Source organism: Mustela lutreola, chromosome 5 (genome assembly GCF_030435805.1).
Source record: "Mustela lutreola isolate mMusLut2 chromosome 5, mMusLut2.pri, whole genome shotgun sequence".
NCBI lineage: Eukaryota > Metazoa > Chordata > Mammalia > Carnivora > Mustelidae > Mustela > Mustela lutreola.
The window spans coordinates 90,580,539-90,608,485 of record NC_081294.1 but is presented as its reverse complement, the minus strand read 5'-3'; the positions used below and the strand labels follow the sequence as shown (position 1 = coordinate 90,608,485).

The window sequence follows — 27,947 nt, the reverse complement described above, 5'->3', positions numbered from 1 at the left end:
ATATTTGAGATCCTGTTTCTTACCCACCTGTGGTAACATGCCATTATTTCCACTCATCTGTATACTAGCATTTTATTTTTTTTTTTTTTAAAGATTTTATTTATTTATTTGACAGACAAAGATCACAAGTAGGCAGAGAGGCAGGCAGAGAGAGGAGGAAGCAGGCTCCCTGAGGAGCAGAGAGCCCGATGCAGGGCTCGATCCCAGGACCCTGGGATCATGACCTGAGCCGAAGGCAAAAAAGCTTTAACCCATTGAGCCACCCAGGCTCCCCACTAGCATTTTATTTTTTATCTAAAAAATTTTTTCTAAGATTTAATTTATTTATTTGAGAGAGAGAGAGAGAGCATGAGTGGGGCAGAGGGAGAGGGAGGGGAAGAAACAGACTCCTCATGGAGCACAGAGACCAATGGGAGCTCAATACCAGAACCTGCAACTATGACCTGAGCTGAAGTCCAACACTGAACCAACTGAGCCACCCAGGCGCCCCTAGCATTTTAAATTCATAGAATCTACATTAAGAACATGTAGCCTTAAAGCCACGGATTTCACTTATTCTGCCATGACAAGTGGCTTTATACTTCCCAGTATACTGAAAACATAAGGTGATACAATGTACTCAAACACTTGAAATTTTAAATCATAAATATCTGAATATAATACTGAAAATCTCATCTTAACAATAAATTATCTAGCCAAAAGAGTAAATTAAGGGACTTATGAAGGTTTGCTAGGTCAGGCTATGGAAAGGAAGCCAGAGAAGGGTATAACCTGTTATGTGGAATACTACTAGAAGGAAAGAGAAATGGGATCTTTGCAGAGAGAAAGGAAGATCACAGAGATTAGGCTTGAGTCACAGGATCCTTTACCTTGGAGGGAGCCCATGACTCAAACCTCTGTTACATTTTTATGGTTCACTCATTCATAGCAAAGCTCTGTGAAGTCTCTGGTTTCCAACATTCAGGTCTATTCATAGGACAGAAATATATTTTCAGCATATTGAGAAAAAATAAAATTTTTTATTCTACTCCACGTATTTATTAAACAAAAGGAACATTTTTTAAAAGGTCACCAAGCTACTAGAAGTTCCAAAACAGCAATGATTTTCTTATTGCTAAAACAATTTATTTGGAGGTTTCACATATCTTATTTCATTATTCCCAGAAAACAGATATCATGTAAGAAAAATTACCCAAAATGATATACATTAGAAATTCTAAAAATTGATCATTTAATTTTTTTTGTTCCTTCAGTATCAGTTTCTTAAAGGACACAGTTAAATGTTAACGATTACAATTGCTGTTATTAAAATTAACGCTTTTGGGGCGCCTGGGTGGCTCAGTTGGTTAGGCAGCTGCCTTCGGCTCGGGTCATGATCCCAGCGTCCTGGGATCGAGTCCCACATCGGGCTCCTTGCTCGGCAGGGAACCTGCTTCTCCCTCTGCCTCTGCCTGCCATTTTGTCTGCCTGTGCTCGCTCTCTCTCCCCCCCCTCTCTCTGATGAATAAATAAAATCTTAAAAAAAAAAATTAATGCTTTAGATTTGTTGGTTTATTTATTCACTCATTCAAGTTTATAGTTGCCCAAAATGTTCCTGAATATCTCTCTGACAAATTAAGCAATAGCTACACATTTAATTCTGCTGGCTCCTAAACTGACCCAGACTCATTCTTGACGGTCTTAGAGTTAAAAAATTTGACAATTTTATATTCCCAAAAAAGAAAATATACAGATGGGTGCCATTTATTGACTGAAAGTCACATTAAGTACTTAGTTGCCAGTAATTTAGCAGGACACTTGGCAGGTCGCCCAAAAATAAACCTTTCTCCAAGATGCTAATACCTAATTTAGAGGCTGCTATTTTAGACATTTTCAAAATTTTGTTCTTGTACAAGCATCCAATTAAAAAAATATAAGGAGGAAGGAAACCAAGAACAATAAAGGTAAGAATGAAAAAGGAGATTCTGAAAAGATTTTGTTTACTAATGGGTATAAAATGGTGTCCATTAAAATAATTCTAAAAAGAAAAAATAAAATCTTATTAGTTTTAAATAAATGTGCTTAATTCTTTTATTTTCCAATTAAACTCTAATGTCATATCAACAAGTTGTCAAGATTTATCATCAAGCTTATGAATCAAAAGTAAGTTAGCCAAATAGAGCCCAATTAAGTTTTTTAACACCAATGTGGGCAGCCTTTTCATCAGACAGAATTTGAACTAGACAAGTGGTTATATAGCTGACAAAAATCTGACACTGGCTTTGACCATTTCCTTTTCTTACAGTTTAACCAATTGTTTGTACAGTATTTCCAATGTTTCAGTTACTGTCCTCATTTGGCTATCCTGCTTAAATGAAAACACCCTAGTAAAGTCACACATGGTTATAGAAATACTGTTCAACAGGGCCATACACACTTTTTGATGAGTTTCAAAGAGACTGATAGGAAACTATACTGCAATCACCAATCCTTTGAGCTGATGAACATGTGCCACACAGTTAACACAGTATTGGGCTATGCTTCCATTATAAAACCTTGCTGCTTTCATAGTTTCGTGAACTAGCTGTGAAGCTTGACTTGGTTCTGATAAATAAGAGATTATTTTCAAAAGAAGGATAAAAAGCTGTAAATTTGCAGACATGTGGAGTATGTGCACATGTGTATATACAATATAAATTTATATAGATTTATATTTCACATATAAATATGTTTTATAAATATAAATATATATATATACACACACACACATACATACATGCTGGCACTAAAAAAAGTTTAATTGGACAGTAAGTATTTTGGTAAAAAGTTACCAAACTACAAAATCAGTTTAGGGATCATTTTTGTTAAACTACTTTGGAAAAATACAGCTTGAGGTCTTAGGAGCTGTGGGCCAGTAACAATATTTCAGACCCCAGTTGCTTCATCCATAAATGAATAAAAGTAGCCATTGAAAAGGCCCTTGTTTACAATTCATATCTGGAAGGAAATAACTGTGTCTTAAAGTTAGACACACATACACACATAGACACAAACAAGGTTAAAAATTTAAATGACTTAATGATTTCTTTATGTTTCTTACTTAAGGGGATCATGCGGGTTTTTTTTTTTTTAAGATTTTATTTATTTATTTGACAGAGATCATAAGTAGACAGACTAGACAAGTAGACAAGTAGGCAGGAAGGGGGGTGAGGGGAAGCAGGCTGCCCGCTGAACAGAGAGCCCAACGTGGGGCTTGATCCCAGGACCCTGGGACCATGACCCAAGCCGAAGGCAGAAGCTTTAACCCAATGAGCCACCTAGGTGTCCCTGCTCATGTGGTTTGATGACACAATAAAATCAGAATCAAAACATTTTAACTGAGCCTGGGTGGCTCAGTGGGTTAAGCCTCTGCCTTCAGCTCAGGTCATGATCTCAGGGTCCTGGGATCAAGCCCCATATCGGGCTCTCTGCTCAGCAGGGAGCCTGCTTTCCTTCCTCTCTCTGCCTGCTTCTCTGCCTACTTGTGATCTCTCTGTCAAATAAATAAATAAAATCTTAAAAAAAACAAAAAACAAAAAACATTTTAACTCCAATTTCCTACCCGAGTGACTTTCAGTGTTTAACAAAGAAATGAAAGAAAATCCAGGAATTATTTAAATTAAAAATACTTTTTAATATAAATTAGGCTAGATTTTTACTTCATTTATTTTAATGCTATATTTTTTCAAAAATTGCTCTTTGGAAAACTACAAATGCAAAGTCAATGCTTTCATGTGGAAAACTTAGAGATCAAGCAAGTGAACCTAAGATTCAGTGGGGGGGGGGGACACTTATGTAAGGGTCATGAAGGAAAAATATAAGGTATCTCCAATAAAAATGGGTTTAGAGATGAGTACATTATTTTACCAGCAACCACTGTTTTGTACAGATTGTTGAGTGGTCAAAATTAGTCATGAGGGCAAGAGTACTTTGGGAAATACAGAAAATACATGTGAGATAAATGCCTACTTATGAAGTATTCTAAATATCATTTGAATGGCGTTAGTCCATAATTCATGTAATTAACAAACTATAATTACCCGAGAAAATTTGCTTAATAAAAGCACATATGTATCTGTATATGTTTTACTACAGATTTGAATTGTTTTGCATGTATTTCAGCTTTGATGAAACTTGATTATTTTTTAAAAGCTGAACTGTACATAAAATTCAAATACTCCATTTCTACACTATTTTCTCAATAGCTCATAATTTTACTTTTGACCTTCAGTCACAATATATACTGATCTCCAATATTTTGGAGAAAGTATTTTCAATTTTAAAAAATGCCTGTATTTGGGACGCCTGGGTGGCTCAGTTGGTTGAGCAGCTGCCTTCGGCTCAGGTCATGATCCCAGCGTCCTGGGATCGAGTCCCACATCGGGCTCCTTGCTCAGCAGGGAGCCTGCTTCTCCCTCTGCCTCTGCCTGCCATTCTGTCTGCCTGTGCTCGCTCTCTCCCCCCCACCCTGATAAATAAATAAAATCTTTAAAAAAAAAAAAACTTTAAAAAATGCCTGTATTTATATTTTATTTATTGTGATCTTGATCATTAACTAAAGTACTCAAAATATTTTATTCAGTGGCTTGTGAAAATGGTATTTCTAAAAAATAAAGTCCATTAATTTAAAAATGATGCACATACAGCTAGCACACAGATAATATTCAATAACTATTAAAAAGAAGGATGAAAGTGGCAGAAAGAGGTCCTAGGTTTGATGTATTGTCCATTTCTCCTCCTCTTAAAGCATTTGCCTCCCCAGATACAGCAGAGAGGCTTAGAACAATATGTCTGATTTCCCAATAAAACAGAAAAGAAGAGAAAAAAAAAGAGGCATTGGTGAAAACAGTCACTAAATGTAGGTTCACTTCAGATGCCAAAAGGGAGGCCTCAGAAATAACATCTTAAAAAAAGAAAATCAAATTTTAGAGGTAAAATGACAAGGAAATCTTTTAGATTTAAAGTGAAATCATCTCAAGGGCTTTTATATTCTCAAAGGGACAACATTTCTCTTTATTCTGCTGCTGCTTAAGAGAGAGAAATAGAAGAAGCAGTGCGAGAAAGGAAACGAGATAAGGTAAGCCAAAGTCTACCCGTGTAGAGTCTGTTTCCTTCAATTTACCAGACACTTATGAAATATCTAGTCTATGTTAGGTACCAACATTAAGTGCTGCAGATAAACCCCTCCCCCCACTTCATTCAGAGTAGAAGCTAATCTACACTGCTACTCCGTCTGACCAGTATGCTGCTGCTACAGATAGCCACTTGGCTACCTTCCTCACTCCCTCCAATCAAGTGTTTTGTTAATATGTTACTTTCTCATGGGGGTCCTGGGTGGCTCAGTTGGTTAAGCGTCTGCTTTGGCTTGTGCCATGATCTTGGGGTCCTGGGATCAAGCCTCCTGAAGGGGCTCTCTGCTCAGCGGGCAGTCTGTTTCTCCCTCTCCCTCTGTGATATTGTGTTCTCTCTCTCAAATAAATAAAAATAAAATCTTAAAAAGAAATGTTACCTTCTCAATAAAGTACCTAACCATTCCATTTAAAATTTCAACCCACACCCTACCTCCAGTACTCCTGATTCCTTTGCTCTAATTTACTTTTTCTTTTTCCCTAGGCACTTATCACATTAGAACAATTATGTAATTTGCTCATTATATATGTTTTTGTCAACTAATGCCCTTAACTACAATGTAAAATCAAAGGAATGGATTTTTTAGTATTCAATTTAGTGATATATCTCTAAAGGCTAGAACTTGTGCCTGCCACAGTAGGTATTCAATAACTGTCAGTCTAATGGATAAACTTGCTTTCCTGAATACCTGATACAATCTGGACACTGTCCAGAAGAACAAAGAATCAGGGAAACGGCTACAAAACAGCTACAAAAGTGATCACCTATAACATGGTGGGGGGAAGAAAGTACAAAGTTAAATACTTAGAGAACACTGAATTCTAGATTAGTTACAAGAAGTCCACTGACTATATTTTCAAAAATCTTGCCTGTGAGTGGAAAGCAAAAATGCAGAAATATTTAAGTCCCAGAGTTCCTCACTGATTACATATTAATTAACAGAATAACTGCAGCTTCTAGTATATGCAGGAAAGCAACAGTTTCAACATAAATAAAAATACTCACTATATAAACTTATAATACTGGTTTACTTTTTAAATTAATATATAATGTATTATTTGTTTCAGGGTTTCATCAGTCTTAGACAAATCACAGTTCTCACTATAGCATGTACCCTCCCCAATGTCCATCGCCCAGCCACCCCATCCCTCCCACCCACCTCCATTCCAGCAACCCTCAGTTCATCTGCTGAGATTAACAGTCTCTTATGGTTTGTCCCCTTCTCTGGTTTCATCTTGTTTCATTTTTCCCTCCCTTCCCCCATGATCCTCTGTCTTATTTCTCAAATTCCTCACATCAGTCAATCAGAGAAAGACAATTATCATATGATCTCATTGGTTCATTTTTAAATATCTACTCAATATTTTAATTTCTACTCACTCTCCGAGGCAACCTCTTTAAGTAAAGAGGATTTTTTAAATAAAAATCCATTAGAAAATTTGATTAAGACCTCAAATATGTTGATTTCTCTAATTTTCCCATGTTTACAAATATGGCATTAGTTGAATGCAAAGTAAAACTGCAAATCTTGAAACAGCTTCATGAAGTCTATGAAAGTAAGGTAAAATCACAAAAAAATAACTAATTTCTAATTGAGGTAGCTGAGATACACTAATAAGGACTAACACATGAAAGGTGATTCAAAAGATAATGAATATTAATCAAAGATTAATAAAAATCCATTAGAAAATTTTATTAAGACCTCAAATTTTGCAAAAAGAATACTTTTCTTAATCCCTCTGGGAGAGACAAATGTGAAATGAAGTATATCATAATGTGCTATTAGAGTATTGTCAGAAAAACCTTGTTAAAAATCAGTATTTGATGAATTATCAATTCCATTAATTAGCTTACAGCTGAAATTATATAGTAAATTTTGCAGAAGATTTTAGGTTTCATTTTTCAACATAAAGGGCTAATCAAATTTTTCCCACACCTACATACACTACCGCCATCACCATCACAAGAGCTCTTTTTCTACAACACTTCATTCTTATATTTTTTTTTTTAGATTTGTATTTATTTATTTATTTGACAGACAGATCACAAGTAGGCAGAGAGACAGGCAGAGAGAGAGAGAGAGAGAGAGGAGGAGGCGGCAGACTCACTGCTGAGCAGAGAGCCCGATGAGGGGCTCGATCCCAGGACCCTGGGATCATGACCTGAGCCAAAGGCAGAGGCTTTAACCACTGAGCCACCCAGGTGGCCCTACAACACTTCATTCTTAAAACAGGTCACTTCAAGTGGTCTCTTTTGAGTGCCTTTTCTGTCCTTCTTAACAGTGAAAAGAAAATAAAGAGAAAGATGGAAAACATGTGTAGAGGAGAGAAAATATTTTTCAGAGCAAAGCCCTAGAGGGAAGACTGGATCAATACCTGTTTAATAAGAGTTATGCTTTTAGGAACTTACTGATAATAATACAATAATAGTAGGGGACTTCAACACCACAATAACATCAATGGACAGATTATCTGAGCAAAAAAATCAACAAGGAAACAATGGCTTTGAATGACACACTAGACCACATGGACTTAACAAATATATTCAGAACATTTCATCCTTAAACAGCACAATACATTCTTTTCAAGTACCCATGGGACATTCTCCAGAATAGATCACATACTCGGTCACAAATCAGGCCTCAACAAGTACAAAAAGATTGAGATCATTGCATGCATATTTTATGACCACAAAGCTATTAAACCTGTAGTCAACCATAAGAAAAAATTTGGAAAGCTCACAAATACATGGAAGTTAAAGAACATGCTTAAAAAAAAAAAAAAAAGAACATGCTACTACAGAATGAATGGGTCAGCCAGAAAATTAAAGAAATAAAAAAATACACGGAAACAAATGAAAATGAAAAGACAATGGTCCAACACCTTTGAGATGCAGCAAAAGCAGTCCAAAGAGGGAAGTATATAGCAATACAGGCCTACCTCAAGTAGCAAAAAATATCTCAAATAAACGATGTAACCTTACACCTAAAGGAGCTAGAAAAATTAGAATAAACAAAGCCTAAGGCCAGCAAAAGGGAAGTAATAAAGATTAGAACAGAAATAAATGATACAGAAACTAAAAAAACAGTAGAACAGATCAACAAAACCAGGAGGTGGTTCTTGTGTAAAAAAATTAATACAACTGGTAAACCCCTATCCAGACTAATCAAAAAGAAAAAAGAAAGGATCCAAATAAATAAAATCACAAATGAGAGGGAAAAAATAACCAACATCACAGAAATACAAAAAATTATAAAGGAATATTATGAAAAATTATATACCAACAAATTGGGACAATCTGGAAGAAAATGGATAATTTCTAGAAATATCTAAACTACCAAAACTGAAACGAGAATAGAAAACTTGAACACTGATAACTAGCAAAGAAAATAAAAACTCTCCCAACAAACCAAAGTCCAGGGCCAAATGACTTCACAGGGGAATTCTATCAAACATTTAAAGAAGAGTTAATACTGATTTTTCTCAAACTATTCCAAAAAATAGAAATAGAAAGAAACCATCTAAACTCATTCTATGAGGTCAGCATTACCCTGATTCCAAAACCAAAGTCTCCATTAAAAAAGAGAACTATAAGCCAACATCCGAGATGACCATGGATGCAAAAATTTTCAACAAAATACTAGCAAGTCAAACACAACAGTATATTAAAAGAATTATTCACCACGATCAAATGGGATTTATTCCTGGGTTGCAAGGGTGATTCAATATTTGCAAATCAATCAACATGATATACTACATTAATAAAAGAAGAATAAGAACCATATGATGCTCTCAATAGATGAAGAAAAAGCATTTGACAAAGTACAACATCAATTCATGATAAAAAACCCTCAACAAAGTAGGGATAGAGGAAACATACCTCAACATCATAAAGGCCATATATGGAAAACCCACAGCTAATATCATTTCAATGGATAAAAACTAAGGGCTTTTCCTCTACGGTCAGGAACAAGTCAGGAATGTCCACTCTCACCACTGTTATTTAACATTGTACTGGAAGTCTTAGCCTCAGCAACCAGAAAACATAAAGAAATAAAACACATTCAAATCAGCAAGGAAAAAGTCAAACTTTCACTCTTAGCAGAAGGCATGATACTCTATATAGAAAACTTGAAAGACTCCACCAAAAAATTACTAGAACTAATACACAAATTCAGTAAGGTTGCAGGATACGAAATCAATGTACATAAATCTGTGGCATTTCTGTACACCAATATAAAGAAGCAGAACTAGAGATCAGGAATCAATTCCATTTACAACTACACCAAAACCAGTACAATACCTAGAAATAAGCCTATCCAAAGAGGCAAAATATCTGTACTCTGAAAACCATAAAACACTTATGAAAATAATTGAAGATGACATAAACAAATGGAAAAACATTCTATGCTCATGGGTTAGAAGAACAAATATTGTTAGAACGTCTATAATACCCAAAGTAATTTATACATTCAATGCAATCCCTATCAAAATAATACCAGCATTTTTCACAGAGCCAGAACAAATAATAATTCCATAATTTGTATGGAACCACAAAAGACCCTGACTAGCCAAAGCAATCTTGAAAAAGAAAAGCAAAGTTGGAGGCATCATGATTCCTGACTTCAAGTTATATTACAAAGTGGTAGTGATCAAGACAGTATGGTACTGGCAGAAAAACAGACATATAGATCAACAGTACAGACTAGAAAACCCAGAAATGAACCCACAATTATATGGTCAACTAATCTTTGACAAAGCAGGAAAGAATATTCAATGGAGAAAAGACAATCTCTTTAACAAATGGTGTTGGAAAAACTGGACAGCATCATGCAAAAGAATGAAACTGGACTACTTTCTTACATGACTCACAAAAATAAGTTCAAAACGGATGAAAGACCTAAATTTGAGAGAGGAAGCCACTAAATTCCTGGAGGAGAACACAGGCAGCAACCTCTTTGACATTGGCTGTAGCAACTTCTTACTAGATACATCTCCAGAACCAAAGGAAATAAAAGTGAAAATGAACTACTGGAACTGTATCAAGATAAGAAACTTTTGGACAGGGAAGAAAACAGTCAACAAAACTAGAAGGCAACCTTTGGAATGGGAGAAGATATTTGCAAATGGCATATCTGATAAAAGGTTTATATCCAAAAATCTATAAAGCACATAGCAAACTCAACACCCAAAAAACAAATAATCCAGTTAAAAAATAGGTAGAAGAGATGTGTAGACATTTTTCCAAAGAAAAATTTTTCCAGATGGCTAACAGACACGTGAAATGTTGCTCAACATCACTCCCCATCGGGGAAATACAAATCAAAACTACAATGAGATACTATCTCACATCTGTCAGAATGGCTAAAATTAGCAACATGGGAAACAACAGATGTTGGTGAGGATGCAGAGAAAGGAGAATCCTCTTACACTGTTGGTGGGAATGCAAACTGGTGCAGCCACTCTGGAAAACAGCATGGAGGTTCCTCAAAAAGTTAAAAGTAGAACTATCTAATGACTCAGCAATTGCACTACTAGGTATTTAGCCAAAGGATATAAAAACACTAATTTGAAGGGATACATGCACCCTAATGTCTATAGCAGCATTATCAACAATAGCCAAATTATGGAAAGATCCCAAATATCCATCTACTGATGAATGGATAAAGAAGATGTGGTGTGTACACACACACACACACACACACAGGAATATAACTGAGCCATAAAAAAGAATGAAATCTTGCCATTTGCAATGTTATAAATGGAGCTAGAGAGAATTATGCTAAGTGAATTAAGTCCACCAGAAAAAGATAAATACCATATGATCTCACTCATATTTGGAATTTAAGAAACAAAACAGATGAATATAGGGGAAGGGAAAGAAAAATAAAATAAGATAGAGAGGGAGACAAACCATGACACTCCTAACTATAGAGAATGAACTGAAGGTTGCTAAAGGGGAGGTGGGTGATGAGTGTTACAGAGGGCACTGGTTGTGATAAGCACTGTTTTTTTAACTGTAATCACTAAATTCTACTTCTGAAGCCAGTATTACACTATCTGTTAACTAACTGGAATTTAAATAAAAGCTTGAAAAAAGTTATGCTTTTATGCTTTTAATAAACAAAGCACAGAAAATAAATAACTTTAAATGATATATTCAGCTGAGAGGGTGGAAAAAGTTTAATTAGAATCTCTGCAAAGGGTGCAATTTGTCATTTGGACCACAAGATGGAGGTACCAGTCACCTCAAAGGCAATAAAGATGAAAGAAATAGCTTCTTCTATGTTAAAATTACAGAACTAATTTTAAAAAATTATATATATTCCTAAGTCATTTTTAAAAATGGAAATTTATTCTAACAATTATATAATGAAGTCTGTACTATGATTCTGAAGAGAATTCTCTATCCAATCCCATTCAATTTCAACTCTCAAAAGCATGTCAACTCAATTTTTTAATTCTTGTAGAAAAACACTTAGAAAGTTTTAAAATAGCAGCTGAAATGAATTGATGAAGTAAGTAGTACTCCTAAAAGGGAAAGGCCTCAATAAGAAAAGTTAACAGTTCTGTCTGATTTATACTGACAGAGAGAAACTGGGTTTTGCACAAATATGTTAAAACAAATGGAATTCATTGCTAACCTTGACAAAGCAACAAAAGATATATTATTTTCCTTATTTGTTGTAATTCTTCCACCACTACAGTGAATCATAACAAGTGCTAGGAATAGTGCCTAATCCATAGTATTTAATATTAATATTGTTGGGCGCCTGGGTGGCTCAGTGGGTTGGGCCGCTGTCTTCGGCTCGGGTCATGATCTCAGGGTCCTGGGATTGAGTCCCGCATCGGGCTCTCTGCTCAGCGGGGAGTCTGCTTCCTCCTCTCTCTGCCTGCCTCTGCCTGCTTGTGATTTCTCTCTGTCAAATAAATAAATAAAATCTTAAAAAAATATTAATATTGTTATTGCCATTATTATTCTTAATGTAAAGCAATCACAAAATCTTCAAAGCAAAAGAGGACAAATGATTCTTTCTCTTGTGTATTTTCAGCCTCACTTAGAAACAGATAAAATATAGTCTAGTCACTCTATCTTTATTAGTTTCCATTTTGTCAAAAAAAAAGAAAAAGAAAAAAATCCTGTATTTCCCTGGCAGGGAAAGAGAATTCAAGACTAATGATGCTTACATTCATTTTAAAGCCAGTATAAAGGATTGACATATAGGAGTGTGACATTTCATCCTGTTCTTCTTGTAGATGAAAGTATGACACAGATGTGGTTCTACTGGTATCAGACAGGAATGCAAGCAAGGACTACAGGGAAAATGTTGGTATTTTCCGTTCACCAAAATACAATTAATTCAGTGTTCAAGTACATGGAATGCAGACACATAGTAAGTAGGGAATTTGGTAAGCAACTGACATAATCTCAGAAGAAAACATAATTAAGGAGTTAAACATTAAAACAGACATCAGAAAATTAAAAATCCAACCTTCAGACTACCCTGAGACAACCTATATAAAAAGTTTATAACTAATATTTTATATTCAGCAAGGTATTTTAAAGTAAGCTCACCTTCTTCTAGATATCCCTAAACAAAAAACTTATTTTAGTTAATATCATAAAACATTTTAGGGTTTTCTATCAATTTGCTGATGTCCAGGGTAATGATTACATTGTGATCTCTAACAACTCAATACAGAATATCTCTTCCTATTCTAAAAATTTTATGTATTTTTAAAAAATTTTTGGTCAACTCCTCAGAATATAATTGCTATTTATATCGTTGTTCATTACAGATGAGGAAAAATCCAGTGTCATTTTAAAATTCTTGTCTTAAGAGTTAGCAGTTTATAAAGCAGTAGTACAGGGTTTATTTAGAGGAAAAAATATAAATCCAATCATTTTATTGTTTATTTTTTAAGATTTACCTATTTATTTATGTGGGAATAGGAGAGAAGCAGGAGAGGGACAAACAGACTCCCCATTGGGTGCAGAGCCAGACACAGGGCTCCATTCCAGGACCCAGAGATTATGACTTGAGCTGAAACCAAGAGTCAAGATGCTTAACCCACTGAGCCATGCAGGTGCCCCTCAATCCAATTATTTTAGAGAAAAGATGCTTCCTTCAAATCAGCTCAAAGAAAAATGTTTAATAAACTGGCACCCTACAATTATTTTAACAATGCTGCCACCTGCTGGAAAAATCTGAAATGTTTTCATTATTTCCCAAATGTTAGACTATCACATAAAAGAGCTGTATCATGATCTTCCAATTACCCTCAAAAACCAAGACATACCTTATTTAATAATTCTGACCATGTGATTTGTCTGGTTCTTAGTAATAGCAAATTAACCAAATACTAATTCATTACAGTTTTTAGTATATTTAAATACTAAATACAAACACGCTCAGGCAACATCATCAAAACAAGCCAACTCTGTAATTACATGCAACAGTAGATGTTACAGGTTTTGGATTATCAAATGATGATATATTCACTCTTAAGGGAAAAAAATAAGACTGGGTATCATAATAGAAGTTTGAGGCTAGCAATAAAACTATGTTTGGAAGATCACTGACGAAGCTAAGTCCAACCAGAACTGCATTAGGAAAGTTATGGAATGGAAAAGATAGTCTCATTTCTAATGAGAGCATTTTAGACCATGAAGAATAATTTGGCCATTCATCATAAATGAAAAATATATATTCTTTAATCACCTGTTTTAAGATTTTATAAAACAACTTCATCATTTCCCATGGTTTTAAAAATTTTGCTTTGTTGTTGTTTTTATAATTCTGGGTCCATAAATATCTCAATTCACTGAACAGCTGTTTTGTGAGTGCCTACTCTCTCTACCCAGGCATGTATACATGAATCTTATTTAAGTATTCAGAAATGAAACAATCACCTCATGTTGAAAAAGAGAATAATCCCAAGTTATATGGGAGTTGTAAAGATATGAAATATAGTTGGCACTTGATGAATTGTAGTTATCATTAATGTGACCATTACTAAAATGACTGGAGGCTACGCTAAATTGAGAACAAAATGGCCATTGATTGGAGTACCTGGCTGGTGGCTCAGTTGGTGGAGTGTGCCACTCTTGATCTTCGGGTGGTATGTCCAGCCCCAAGTAGGGTGCAGAGATTGCTTAAAAATAAAATCTCTGGGGTGCCTGGGTGGCTCAGTAGGTTAAAGCCTCTGCCTTCAGCTCAGATCATGATCTCAGGGTCCTGGGATCGAGCCCCATATCGGGCTCTCTGCTTGGCAGAGAGCCTACTTCCCTTCCTCTCTCTGCCTGCCTCTCTGCCTCCTTGTGATCTCTCTCTCTCTCTCTCTCTCTCTGTCAAATAAATAAATAAATAAATAAAACAAATAAAATCTTTAAAAAAAATCTTTAAAAAATAATAATAAAATAGCCATTGATTTAGGTTTACCTAATTAACCTTTCAAAATATAAGTGGGGGAAGAAGCTAAAAACCAAATAGCTAAGGACATCATCAAAATAGGCAAATGGATCTGAAATACATAAAACAGGTATGTTTTGTATAAAGCAGTGCTGAATAAATATTTGTTACATGAGAAATTAATGAATGGTACAAGATGAGCTGGAAGGCAAATTTAGGAATGCTGACTGGCTTATGAGCTAGCAGACATATAAGCCACACTGGAAGAATCTCTATTGGTGTTCCCAAAAAAGAAATTCTGACAGAACCCCAAGCTTAGAGCAACAGGCCTGAGAGCACGGCGGGGGGGGGGGGGGGGAGGTTAAAAAAGAAGTAAGCAGCAGGCCTGAAACCAAAGTCAAAGGTCAAAAAGAAAATCTAACTTGCTATTGGCATTCTTAAGATTTCTACTGGCAGGGGCTAAAAGTGAAGCATCCTGAGTAACGACTATAGTTCTCCCAGAAAAATTTGACTAGAGCCCTATGAGAAGCCACAGGCACATAGCATTCATACAGGTATCCCTTAGTACAATCACTTTCAAGTAAAATGAGGGAGATGTCACAAAAGTCTTCTAAGGGGGGTAGTCAGGAATTAGAAAACATAACCAACAGAAAGCATAAAAAATAAGATGACTAAAGTAAGGCTAAATAAATCACTACAACAAATATAAATGGATTCTGCCACCATTTAAATTTAAAAAGTTACTTTTTTCAACATCCACTCCCAAAAAAGCAGGGGTCTGTGTATGAAAGGGGGGGGTAAGGGGGGTAATTTCAACATAAAAAGAGAACATACAAATTTCAAGAATTAAAAACAGGAATTATATATTATATATATATAATTAGGAATTATAATATAAAGATTGTTCAGAGATAAATTTATACAAATTGCAAAAATAAGTCAACAAATCAATCAATCAACAAGACCAGGGACAATCAAGGAAATGTGACAAAAAGGATATTTGATAATGTTAAGGAATTATTTATTTCTATACGATATGATGATTACTGTCATATTTAAAAAGAGAAGCCTTGTGTTTCAAAGGCATAATCTAAGTGGTTTACAAGTAAACTGACATATTTAGTATTTGTTTCAAAATAAGAGGAAAGATGAATAGAACCAGGGAGAAAATAAAATATAGCCATGAACTGGTACCTGTGAAAGAGAACGATGGGTACCTGGAGGTTTGTTTTATCATTTTCTCTACTTATTCTTTTTTTTTTTTTTTTTAAGATTTTAATGAGTTATTTGAGAGAGAGAATTTGTGAGCCAAAGAGCACATGCAGGGGGAGCAGCAGGCTAAGGGAGAGGGAGATGCAGGCTCCTACTGAGTAAGGAGCCCGATGGAGGGCTCCATCCCAGGACCCTGGGATCATGATGTGAGCAAAATGCAGATGCTTAACCAACAGAGCCACCAAAGTGTTCCCACCTTTATTTTTAAAGATTTTATTTATTTATTTATTTGAGAGAGAGGAGAGCCTGAATATGCACAGGGATGGGGCAGAAAGGGAAGGAGAGGGAGAAAATCCCAGGACGACTCCCCACTGAGCCCAGAGCTCCACACAGGGCTAGACCTCATGGTCCTCAGATCACAAACCTAAGCCAAAACCAAACCAAGAGTTCCACACTCAATTAACTGAGCCAACCAGGTACCCCTTATTTTCTCTACTTTTTATGCCTGAAATATTTCTTAATTCAATAGTTAAAAATAAATAAAAGGATAAATAAAACAGAAGTGAGTCTCTGGGTAGAACAAAAGGTAAAATCAAACTACTTTAACATCCTTTTTTAAAAAAGGAAACACATGGAAATGATACAAAATACCCTTCAATTTTAAATAAAATTCAATTTTAGATTGACAAACCTCAATTTAAAATTACTACTTTTAAGTTTGGTCTATACCTCTTCCAATTTGGCTTCTCAAAGGTGTTTGAGAACTCTGTATTTGAAAGACTTTTTTTTAGCCAAAGGATTGAAATATAAAATTCAGGAAATGTTATTATAAATAGTGTGTTTGGCACACTGATAATCCAAATACATGTGAGTCTAAATATACCCTTATAAATTAGAAAGTATACAAGATATAATCGGGCAGTAAATGTTTTTATGAAAACTTTAGGACAAATTTTTCTTTGCTCACAATTCTCATAAGTGTACAAATAATGCTTCATTAAAAAGTGGAGAACAAAATTTTAAAAATCCTTTAGAATGTAAGACTTTCTATTAAAATGTTGAACGTGAATAGATTTATTTTATAATTATTAAAACAAGACAATTTGAAAATCACAGCTAGTAGCTTAGTATAAACAATCTACTATGCAAAAAGCCCTAGTGAGGGTTTATACAGTTTTTAAAAATGTATTCCAAAACTAAATCTATTCACCATGTTTGATGAAACACTTAACCCAGATTCTGAAAGAAGACATCACTATTATTACTATCCGTTGCTATTCCTGTCTCGCCCCCACCCAATTCTGTTTTGGGAACATCAAATGAAGCTCAGCATCATGAAAAGTAACAGTCTAGATACAACTCCTAAATAGCTGCATTCAATCAATTTTTATTTCTTTTCTGATTGCTGAAAATTAAATAACTATTACCTGATTCAGCTCCCTGGTAAAAATCACATAAGCTTTCAGGTTTGAGTTCTAATAGCATGAATATCTATGGATCTAACAAAATTATTGATCTAAAGATTAGATTATAAACAAATATCACTTTTAGGATGGACTCAAAGGTCGTGAATGTCAGCCAGGTAGTGTGGATATATTCCTCCTTGAATGGGAGGCCCCTGAAATGAGTGTTCCTATTTATCTGCCTCCTGATCTCATCTATATGGATTAGTCTCTCCCTGCTTCAATTCAAATAAACTTAAAGTTGTAGGGATCACCTACATAAAGGTGGCTTCCAAATCTCCATATATACATATGCACACAACCCAACAATCTCACTCCTAGGTTTTACCCAAGAGAAGTGGGAAAAGATTCACACAAATTCCTACATGAGAATGTTTATAGAAGCTTTCTTCATAATCACCAAAATCTAGAAACAACCCAAAGTCCTGGAGAATGGATAAAGTGTGGTAAACCCATAAATGAACTACTACTTAGCCATTTTTTATGTTCCTTTTTGGAACAACTACTGACACATGAATCAATCTTAACTGCATTACGCTGTCTGAAATAAGCTTTCTTGGAAAGACTACCTCCTCCATAATTTCATTTATATGATATCCTGGAAAAGGCAAATCGTAGGGACCTAAAACAGATCACTGGTTGCCAATGCCTGGTTATCAGGTAGGGGAATGTATTACTAAGGGGTAGAGGGAACTTTGGGAATGAAGGAACATTTGGTATCCTGATTGTGTGATAGTTAAAGGACTATGCATTTAAAAAAAAATCATAAAACCACACACCAAAAAGGATAAGTGTTACTGTATGTAAATTATACTTCAATAAAAAAGGCAACAGACATTTTGCATATTTTTTAATGCTACTGGAAACTTATGGAAAAGAAACATCTTTCCTTCTGGTCCCAATTTGTGAAGAAACACCATCAACCTGCTAGGTTCTTCGTGGACTTTAAAAAAAAAAAAAGAAAAGAAAAAAAGACATATTCCCGGGGCACCTGGGTGGCTCAGTGGGTTAAGCCTCTACCTTCAGCTCAGGTCATGATCCCAGGGGCCTGGGATGGAGTCCCGCATTGGGCTCTCTGCTCAGCAGGGAGCCTGCTTCTCCTCATCTCTCTCTCTGTCTGTCTCTCTGCCTATTTGTGATCTCTCTCTCTGTCAAATAAATAAATAAAATCTTTAAAAAAAAAAAAAAAAGACATATTCCCGACCCTGACAAAATTTAGAAGCTCATTTAATGGGAAACAAGGCTTAGATATGAAGTTAGGGAAAAAGGCTAAGCAGAACAATTTTGAGTGATAAATCACTGAATACACTTTACACGTGCTCTAAGGAAGGAAGGAATAATTCTTTGACTAGAGCTATCGGAAATGAATGGATCACAATATTGGAAAGACTTTAGTGCTTCTCAATAACTGCTATTATTATCATTTCTAACTTCCAAGTGAGGAGACTGAGACTTGGGAGGACAAAAATCTTGTCAGTTTTCCCTGGTTACTACGTTTTAGGGCTGAAATTTTAACCCAATCCCTTCTGATCCCAAAGCCTGAGATCTACACTGCGATGACGGAGCCACATGGAAAAGGTTAAAACGGCTGCTACGTGATGTGATTTCTACGCGACAGGAACGTCCCCTAACTCCCCAAACCCCACTACTTTGCATGAACCCTAGGAAACACCACGATTAGAGCAATGACCTTAGAGTGAGCTCCCCGGGGTTTTGAAGCACAAATTCATGGGAAAGGGAACATAAAACCTTTTCTCCACAGTGTGCACAGTCCCACTTCTGACAGTTGGACGAAGGGGACGCGTGAGGCCAGCGCCATAGCTACTCAAAAAGGTCAATACCAGGAAAGAAGCAAGCGGAGGCGGCCTGGTCGCCAAGAAGGGTGCAGGAGGAAAAGCAGCTTCCCTGCCTTCCTGAGGCCCTCTGATTAAAGACCTCCGCGGACTTGTCCCTTTCTGGATCGCCTAGTGGCCGGGACCAGCGCCGAGGCGTCGTCAGCGGGTGGGCTCTTGATCCCGGGAGGAGAGAGCTGCGTGGGCGGCGCGGCGCTCGCGCGGGTAGCGGCCGGTGACACCTCACCGAGCCGCTGCAACCCACGAACCACGGGCACACTGCGGACCGGACCGCGGCTCCAAGTGCTCAGCTCAGAGTGAAGGGGAGACAGGGGGAATGAATTTGGGCTGTCCCCCCAAGTGACATCCCAGCCATTGCACGTTGTGTTAGTTTACCAGACACTCTGACGTTTCCCTTATTTACTGACCGCTCAACTGCTCCTCTCGCTGTCATCTCACCTCTCCAGTTCTTGTATTCCGGGACATAGTAGTATTTGTTCCCAAACTGGTCTGTGCCTACTTGCTGCTTCGCTTCCTTTGACAGCGCTCTCCCTAAGGCGCGGAACAAATTCTGAGACCAACCCATGCCTTCGGCCGGGATTCAAGCACAAATCGCAGCCGGATCCGCCACGACGGAAGCACGAACGCTAGCCAGGAGCGGGCCCCGCCCACCCACTCCGTCCTCACGCCCTTCTAGTAACGGCGCTCACCATTGGTCGGATGGTACGTTGCTTGGCCAATAGGAGACACCACTGTTACAGCCGGCCTCCGAGCTCTGTCATGGCGGCGTCCAGTTTTCGAGCTAGTGTGAAGGAACGGAATGTTAGGGTTTTTATTAGCAAGACAGGCGGGTTTGGACGACCCTCTTCGCCTCCGGAGAGCGGAGTCCACACGGAGGTAAAGAAAACCTTATTTTTTTCCTCAAACGGGCCATTTCAAATACGGACCAATTTCTGTGTTAGTCTTGCCTCCCACTTTCCCGCCTTATTATCACCTTACTTTCACCAAACTCGACTTTAATTTCTTCTGCTTACGAAAATAAGAGGCCTTCTACATACCTGTAGGCTGGTGGATGCACACGAGGCTTCTGGGGAAGATACTTTAGTTTTAACTTCTTTTCCCTCACATTACATTTCCTCCCCACTCCCCAAGGAATAACTACTCTCCTAGGATTCCTTCATTCGTTCAGTCGATATATTTACTAAGCATTTGTTTGCCAAGCATTATGTTAAGGGCAGAGCATTGGCCAGGAATTGAACAAAGTTTACCATGCCTAGAGCAGACAAGGGGACCATTGACAAGAGATGAAGCTAGAGATGTAGTCCGGCGCTAGGTGAGGAAGATCCTTGTGTAGTTGGTGAACAGGTATGGCGATGAGAAGAAGGTGACAGTGGATTTTGTCATCTATTTGGAGAATGGATTGAAGTTGAGAGCCAGAATGAGAGTCAAGTTAGGTAACTGTTCCAGTTGTCCAGAAGACAGCAGATGGAAGCCTGGGAAATGGTGGTTGGGTTGAAAATATTATATATATATATATATATATATATATATATATATATATATATGAAATAGAATCAACCAGCCGTGTAAATTGGTTGATTCTAGTAAATGATGGAAGGAGTCAACGGTGATTCCCAGGTATGTGCTTTTTATGTAGCAGAGTGAATGTAACTTGCCCATATTGACTTTTCTGTACTACTTTTTAAAAATTTTTAAAGGTTTTATCTACCCATTTGAGAGAGAAAGAGCTGGAGCATGGGGGAGGGCCAGGTGGAGAGGGACAAACAGACTCCCCAGTGAGCGGGAAGCCCAGGACCCTGAGATTCTGACCAGAACTGACATCAGATTCGTAACTGACTCGAGCCACATAGGCATACCTTCCCATATTGCTTCCAGAGAACCTGTGAAGATGAGGACAAAGTTGAGTGTACATATTTAATGCTCAGAAGAAATTGAGATATCTTTAATGTGAGATGATACATGAAGTGAGGTGGAGATGAGATCATCCAGGCATTACTTGTAGAGTAAGAAAAGCAGTTCAGTGACCAAAAATCTGAGAAACATCAACATTTAAAGTTAGGGAGAAGAAAAGACTAAAAATGAACCGTGGCAGCAAAACCAGGGCAACAAAATGTCTCATAAACTGAAAGAAGAGGAAACCCTTATATGTGCCGTTTGCTGGCCCTAGCCCTCTTCTTGCTCTTAGTAGTTCTCCATCCCATCACTCTGCTTATCTGTTCAATTTATTACTACTGAAATTGTATTATGTGCATATTTTCTTATTAGTTTATATTGTCTTCTTGACCTCTGAGAAAAGAGACATGAGAAAGGAGACGTAGAAGAGTTTCTGTTGAGTGAATAGCATGCATTCAAGAAATAGGAATAAAGGGAACTAAAAGTGTGAGTTATATTTAACCAACAGTGTGAAAACTGATGATCTTGGGAAGAGCATTTTCAGGAGAATCATGCAAATAAAGTAAGATTTCAGTGAGTTGAAGAATGCCAGGAAAAGAAGTCGGAACTGCCAACACTGATGGCTTTTTAAAGAAACTTAAGGAGAGAAAAACAGAATACAGTTGCTTATTGAAAAACTGATGGATATAATTTTTTCTAATACCCCAAAAGAAGACTTACCTGCTGCATTAGTCATCAGTGGGTGGGTAACAAAGTACCCTATGCATAAGTTATCAGTGAAAGGGTATCAAAGTACCCTCCAAAACTTAGCTTAAAACAACAAAAGGTTTATTAACTCACAAGTGTTGGGTTAAGGAATCGGTGTGTGTCTTAGCTAGGTCTTCTGGCTCAGAGTCTCTCAGAAGGCTGCAGTGAAGATATTGACTGGGATTATAGTCATTTCAAGACTGGACTTTGGGAGGATCCACTTTCAAACTCACTCAGAACAAGATTTAATTCTTCCCTGACTTTGGTCCAGAGGTCTCCCTCAGTTCCAGTTATTTTACATAGACCTCGCAAATCTCAGCATGATAGCTGGCTTTCATCAAAGCAAGAAAGTAAGAGAGCAGGAAAGGGAAAGCAAGATGTTTGACAGATTCCTTATAATCTGATCTCAGAAATGGTATCTCATCAGTTTTGTTGCATTCTGTTCAGGAGAAGTGAGTCATTGGGTCTAGCCCACACTCAAGGACACAAGGAAAGGAAATTACCTGCAGGTGTGACTACCAGGAGGTGGAGACAGTGGAAGTCACCTTCTAGGTTCCCTACCACAGCTGAAAACAGACAAAAATAATAAATTATTGTAATGCATTGTAATAATCTTTTACCTGTTTTTGGCAAGCAATTTACATGATATTTTGTGTTCTAAAATGTTGTATCAGACTTATATTTAGTATTATGCTTTTGGAATGGACAAATGTTTCAGATATTACATATAATTTTAACTAAATAAACAATCTTTTAACCACATTTTGATCAATTTTAAACATGTTTGGGCTGCATCTACAGTTAGCCCTCTGTCTCTACCTCCTTTCAGTGCAGAGTTGACAGTAATTCCTATTCAGCTCAGTGATCCACTCTAATAAAAGCATACAGACATATCCAGAGTTTTAGGTGATTTCAGAAATTCAAAATTTATGTTTATCAAAACTGATCAATCTCCTCTGATAATCTGGCTTTTTTCCACCAAGTAGTTCTGCAGTTCTTCCATTAGGATCAGCAAATTAAATATTGGAAAGTAAATGAACTTGACTGTAAGACCTTTAGTTTTAGTGAAAATAGCTGTACTTTTTTGAAAAGAAGCCACATTAGTTTTTCCCCATTAAGTTCAGAAGTCTTAACATATCAGTAATAATTTAAATCATGTGAGCTACTGAGGGTCTAAAACATTGGGTTTCTCCAGATTCTTTTAATCCCAAATAGACCGCTGTCTGACAATGCAGCTAAGTATCACTCTGTTAAAATTCTATGACCTAAACATCTTCATTAGAAGAAGTACAGTTTTGGGGGCGCCTGGGTGGCTCAGTGGGTTAAGCCGCTGCCTTCGGCTCAGGTCATGATCTCAGGGTCCTGGGATCGAGTCCTGCATCCGGCTCTCTGCTCAGCAGGGGCCCTGCTTCCCTTCCTTCTCTCTCTGCCTGCCTCTCTGCCTACTGTGATCTCTCTCTGTCAAATAAATAAATAAAATCTTTTAAAAAAAAAAAAAGAAGAAGAAGTACAGTTTTGAAATAGTGAATGTCTCCTTAGAAGGTCACCAGATTAATCCATCTGTGAATGGATTTCACTTTCCGTGTAAAACATGCTGCTTCCCCCAGCATACTTCACACTTGTGGCTAAAAACCTATAATCTAGCAATCCCATGGGCATCCCTCCCACCAGTTTCTTTATATGCTTATCAAAAATCTGTATTTGTCCCTAATTCTGATAGTGCCAGTTTTATTATTCTTTTTTTTTCAGTTTTATTATTCTGATTATGCCATTTTAATAAGAACTAATGAAATACAAAGTCAAAAAGAATTGTTATTCTTAAACTAAATGGACCGTTTCTTAAATGATCCAAACAAATTGCTTAAAATTAAGTGTTTTTAATGAGGTATCATTGAGAAAATCATATTATGAAAGACTGGAGGAAATTAATAAGAACAGATTGTTTCAACTTTGCCATAATATTAGAATCACCTACGGTGATTTGGAAAAAATACTTTGGAAAACGTATTCATGCCAAGATTGCAACCCCAGAAATTCTGATTTAATTGAATTAAATTTAATTAATTAATTAATTAATTCTGGAACTTTTTTTTTTTTAAGATTTTATTTATTTATTTGCGAGAGAGACAGTGAGAGAGAACATGAGTGAGGAGAAGGTCATAGAGAGAAGCAGACTCCCCATGGAGCTGGGAGCCCAATGCGGGACTCGATCTCGGAACTCCGGGATCATGACCTGAGCCAAAGGCAGTCGTCCAACCAACCAAGCCACCCAGGCGTCCCAATTCTGGAACTTTTTTAAAGCTCCATAGATGATAATAGTGTATGGCCAGGATTGACAACCATTGCTTGAGAAAGATTCCACATTCAGTTGCATGTCTTGAGATTCCATAGTCATTTGTTTGGCATATGCCTTAAATGTTTATTCAATTAAAATGATAAATTAATAATAAAACATTTTTAAATTTTAATTTATTTATTGAGAGAGTACACACACACGTGCACACTTGCAAGCAGGGGAGGGGCAGATAGAGAGGGAGAGAATCTTAAGCAGGGTCTATGCTCAGTGCAGAGCTTGACACAGAGTCTAGTCTCATGACCCTGAATCAAAATAAAGAGTGGGACACTCAACCGATTAAGTCACCCCAGATCCCCCAGTAAAACATATTTTCGAAAATCATAGAATACATATAGTTGTGAGTATGGTTTGTAAAAGAAGATGATGTGGCATTCCGTTCAGCATATTTAACTCTACTTCAAACATCTGGCATATAAATACTCTGATAATCCTTGCTTTGCATAATCAGTGGATGGGGAACAATTACCATTGTTCTGTGATATTTAAAATTCCTTTGTCAAACAGTAAACTTTTTTTTGTTAAATTGTTTATTAACATATTATTTGTTTCAGGGATACAGGTCTGATTCATCAGTCTTACACAATTCACAGCACTTACCATAGCACATACCCTCCCCAATGTCCATCACCCAGCCACTCCATCCCTCCCAGTCCCCTCCCTTCCAGCAACCCTAGTTTGTTTCCTGAGATTGAGTCTCTTATTTGTCTCCCTCTCTAGTTTCATCTTCTTTCATTTTTCCCTCCCTTCCCTATGATCCTCTGTCTTGTTTCTCTAATTCTTCATATCAGTGAGATCATATGGTAATTGTCTTTCTCTGATTGACTTATTTTACTTAGCATATACCCTCTAGTTCTATCCATGTCATTGCATATGGCAAGATTTTGGGGGTTTTGATAGCTGCATAGTACTCTTGTGTATATATACAACATCTTCTTTATCTATTCATCTGTTGGTGGACATCTAGGCTCTTCCCATAATTTGGCTATTGTGGACATTGCTGCTATAAATATTGGGGTGCATGTGCCCCTTCAAAGCAGTAAACTTTTACTGTTATAAAAATAGGCAAGAAATGAAAAAATAGTAAAGCTAATATTAGTACACTGTAATAGAAGACATTAGAAACAATGAAAACTCAGTTATTTCTTTGTTTAAAGAAAAATTCATCTGAAATCAAGAGTAGTTTGAGTGGCACTGATCTTCTCATTATATAATTTCTAATGCAAGTTGAGTATATTTCTATATTTTGGCTAATTATCATTCTTCTTTCTGAATCAGGTTCCAACATTTTGTCCTTTGCATTTCAACGTCGTGAAATATCTCTGAGAGTTTTAATGTAAATGTTTTTGCCAGTGTCATTTCCTCTCAGACCTCTTCAGCCTTCTCATCACAACCACTTTTCCTCATTTATTTGGATAAGTTCACTCACCTGCTTTGATTTCCTCAGTCTTTCTCTAGAGAGTCTCAAATGGCCACACTGTCAACATTTCCACAGTCAACTATTTCTTCTGTAACTCCATTTACATTCCATTTGAGTTTTATTTCCAGTATTATCACTTAGCTTATTTTTGGTGCACGTCCATTTTGTTGGTCAATTCCCTCTTTTCATTATCCATTTTTCTAAAATTTCATACAAGTTTATCTCAGAAGCACAGAACTTTGCAGTCTCTCTATGAATTGAATAACAAATCCACAGTAACCAGTCACCTGCAGACTTTGAAAGAAGTCATGTAAATTGCTCACAAATTATGATGTCCATGTTATTTTTGTAGTGATTTGTGGACTGAAAAGCTGGGAGCCAACTTTGTGCTTTATGCTATTAGTCACAGTTAATACACCATGGCAACTGAATTTTGAAACATATTGTTTGGGGGTCTGGTTATTTCAATCATGGTAACTTCCATTCCATGTTTCATTGCAAACTGTGCAAAGTGAGGATTGCTTATATATTTAAGTTGAGATAAAGTATTGAAGGTAGTGTTTCTTTTTAAAGATTCCCTCATTAAGTGATGTCTTTGCTTAACTAAACAACCACACAGTCCTTTTTTATTTAAGGAAGATGTCTACTCTAATTTACCCCAATTTCTTCATTGTCAATGATTAAGGGCAAAAGCATAAACACTGATGTGCAAAGTTTACAATTCTTACCCACCTTTTTTTTTTTTAACTTTCTTGAGGTATAATTGACACACAGTAAACTGCACATTAAATTAGAGTAAACGATTGGATGGATTTTGACATAAATACATGCTTTTGAAGCCATCACCACCAAAATAACTAATATACATAAGCCAAAAATTGCATCCTAACTTTTTGTAATGCTTCTTTTTATTTCTTTCCCTGCTTCATGCTGTTCTATTCCAGAAAACCACTCCTCTGCTTACTGTCAGCATAGATTACTTGCATATTCCAGAATTTTGTACAAATTATGCTTTGTCTGGTCTTTTCATTCAGCATAATTATTTTGAAATTTCTCCTTTTGATTCTTTTTTACTATTGAGAAATACTGTATTCTATGGCTGTATCACAGTTTATTTATCCATTCACTTGTTGATGGCATTTAAATGTTTCCAGTTTTGGGCAATTATATATAAAGTTGCTGTGAATGTTCATGTACGAGTCTTTGTGTGGAAATGTACTTTTATTTCTCTTGGCTGCATGCCTAACAGGGGAATGACTAGAGCCTGTGTTTCACTTTTTAGAAACATAGTTTTCTAGAAGCTTAACATTCCCACCAGTGAGGGATGAGAGTGCTGGTTGCTCCACATTTTTCCCCCTTTCCTGCTTTTTTGGGAATTATTTGAACATTATTTAATATTCCATTTTATCTCTTGTGACATCTCATTATATAATTGTTTTTGGTGATTGCTCTAGGAATTATAAAATACCCATTTAACTTTTCATTCTCTGCTTAGAATCAATATTTTACTGCTTCATTTGGCATATAGAAACTTCATCACTCTTTATTCTCCATCATATATGTTGTCTCACATATTGCATTTATATATATTGTAAACCCCATCAGATAATGTTAATACATTTTTTTCAACTATCATGCATACTTTGTCAGTTTTATTTGCCTAGATATTTATCTTTTCTGTTGCTCTCTCCTCAATCCTGATATCCCAAGTTTTCAAATATCATTTCCCTTCTGTCTGAAGGACTTTATCTGTTCTTTTAGAGCATGAACCAGAATTTCTGGCATGTGTGTGCGTGTATTTAACATGTACCAAAATTCCAGACACCCAGAAGGACAGCAGGTATTCATCACAGAGCACCTTGTTGGCTCCACATAGTTGAGGCTCAGTGAACCATTCTTATCCAGGAATGATAGAAACCTCCTGAAATAACAGAAGGAGACAAAGGCTAATCTTGCAAGTAGGACTTTCTAAGGATAGCAGTCTCTGGCATGCTGTGTTAACTCCTTTTTTGCACACCTTGCCTCCTTCCACACACACCCTGCCCTTGTTTACCTACCATATTACCCTCTTACTTTTCATTTAACCCCTTTTAGTTCCCTTCAAATTCAGTCCTAAAGTCTTTAGGTTGGGCAGAAGTAGGCTTCCATACACAGGCTGGGATTAGAGTGTGCAGGCTGAGGAGGTAGTCTGTGGGGACTGACAAGCTTAGGTAATAGAAGTGTTAGGGGAGGCAGAAATCAAAGCCCATGCCTGCTAAGCAATTTTCTTGATGGGGGCGGGGATGGTATTGGTGAAGGGATATTGGTTACATTCATTTGTATTGTTCAGATAAATAAACATATTAATGATAGTGAGAGCTACATTTCTCACTGTTCAGAGAAAGGAACTCAAGGAAGGAGTAATTACCTTTGTTCATGTTTGTATGGTATTTTACTGGTTACGAGA

At 36.7% G+C, this 27,947-nt stretch overlaps 2 protein-coding genes across 5 annotated transcripts in view; one reads left to right on the top strand and one right to left on the bottom strand.

Annotated features, from left to right (window-relative positions):
* Positions 1–19,748, bottom strand: part of NDUFAF2 (NADH:ubiquinone oxidoreductase complex assembly factor 2) — a 159,627-nt gene extending 139,879 nt beyond the window's left edge. Inside the window, exon 1 of the mRNA XM_059175064.1 lies at positions 19,527–19,748. Coding sequence (XP_059031047.1) covers positions 19,527–19,653 — 127 coding nt within the window. The 5' untranslated portion in view covers positions 19,654–19,748. The remainder of the gene's footprint in view (positions 1–19,526) is intronic.
* Positions 19,749–19,806: 58 nt separating this feature from the next.
* The window catches only part of ERCC8 (ERCC excision repair 8, CSA ubiquitin ligase complex subunit), a 55,406-nt gene continuing 47,265 nt past the window's right edge, over positions 19,807–27,947 (top strand). For 3 of the 4 annotated variants that reach the window (XM_059175060.1, XM_059175059.1, XM_059175057.1), the window contains exon 1: positions 19,807–19,964. In XM_059175060.1, the coding sequence (XP_059031043.1) occupies positions 19,888–19,964 (77 nt within the window). In that variant the 5' untranslated portion in view covers positions 19,807–19,887. The remainder of the gene's footprint in view (positions 19,965–27,947) is intronic. The other variant, XM_059175058.1, reaches the window with a different exon arrangement.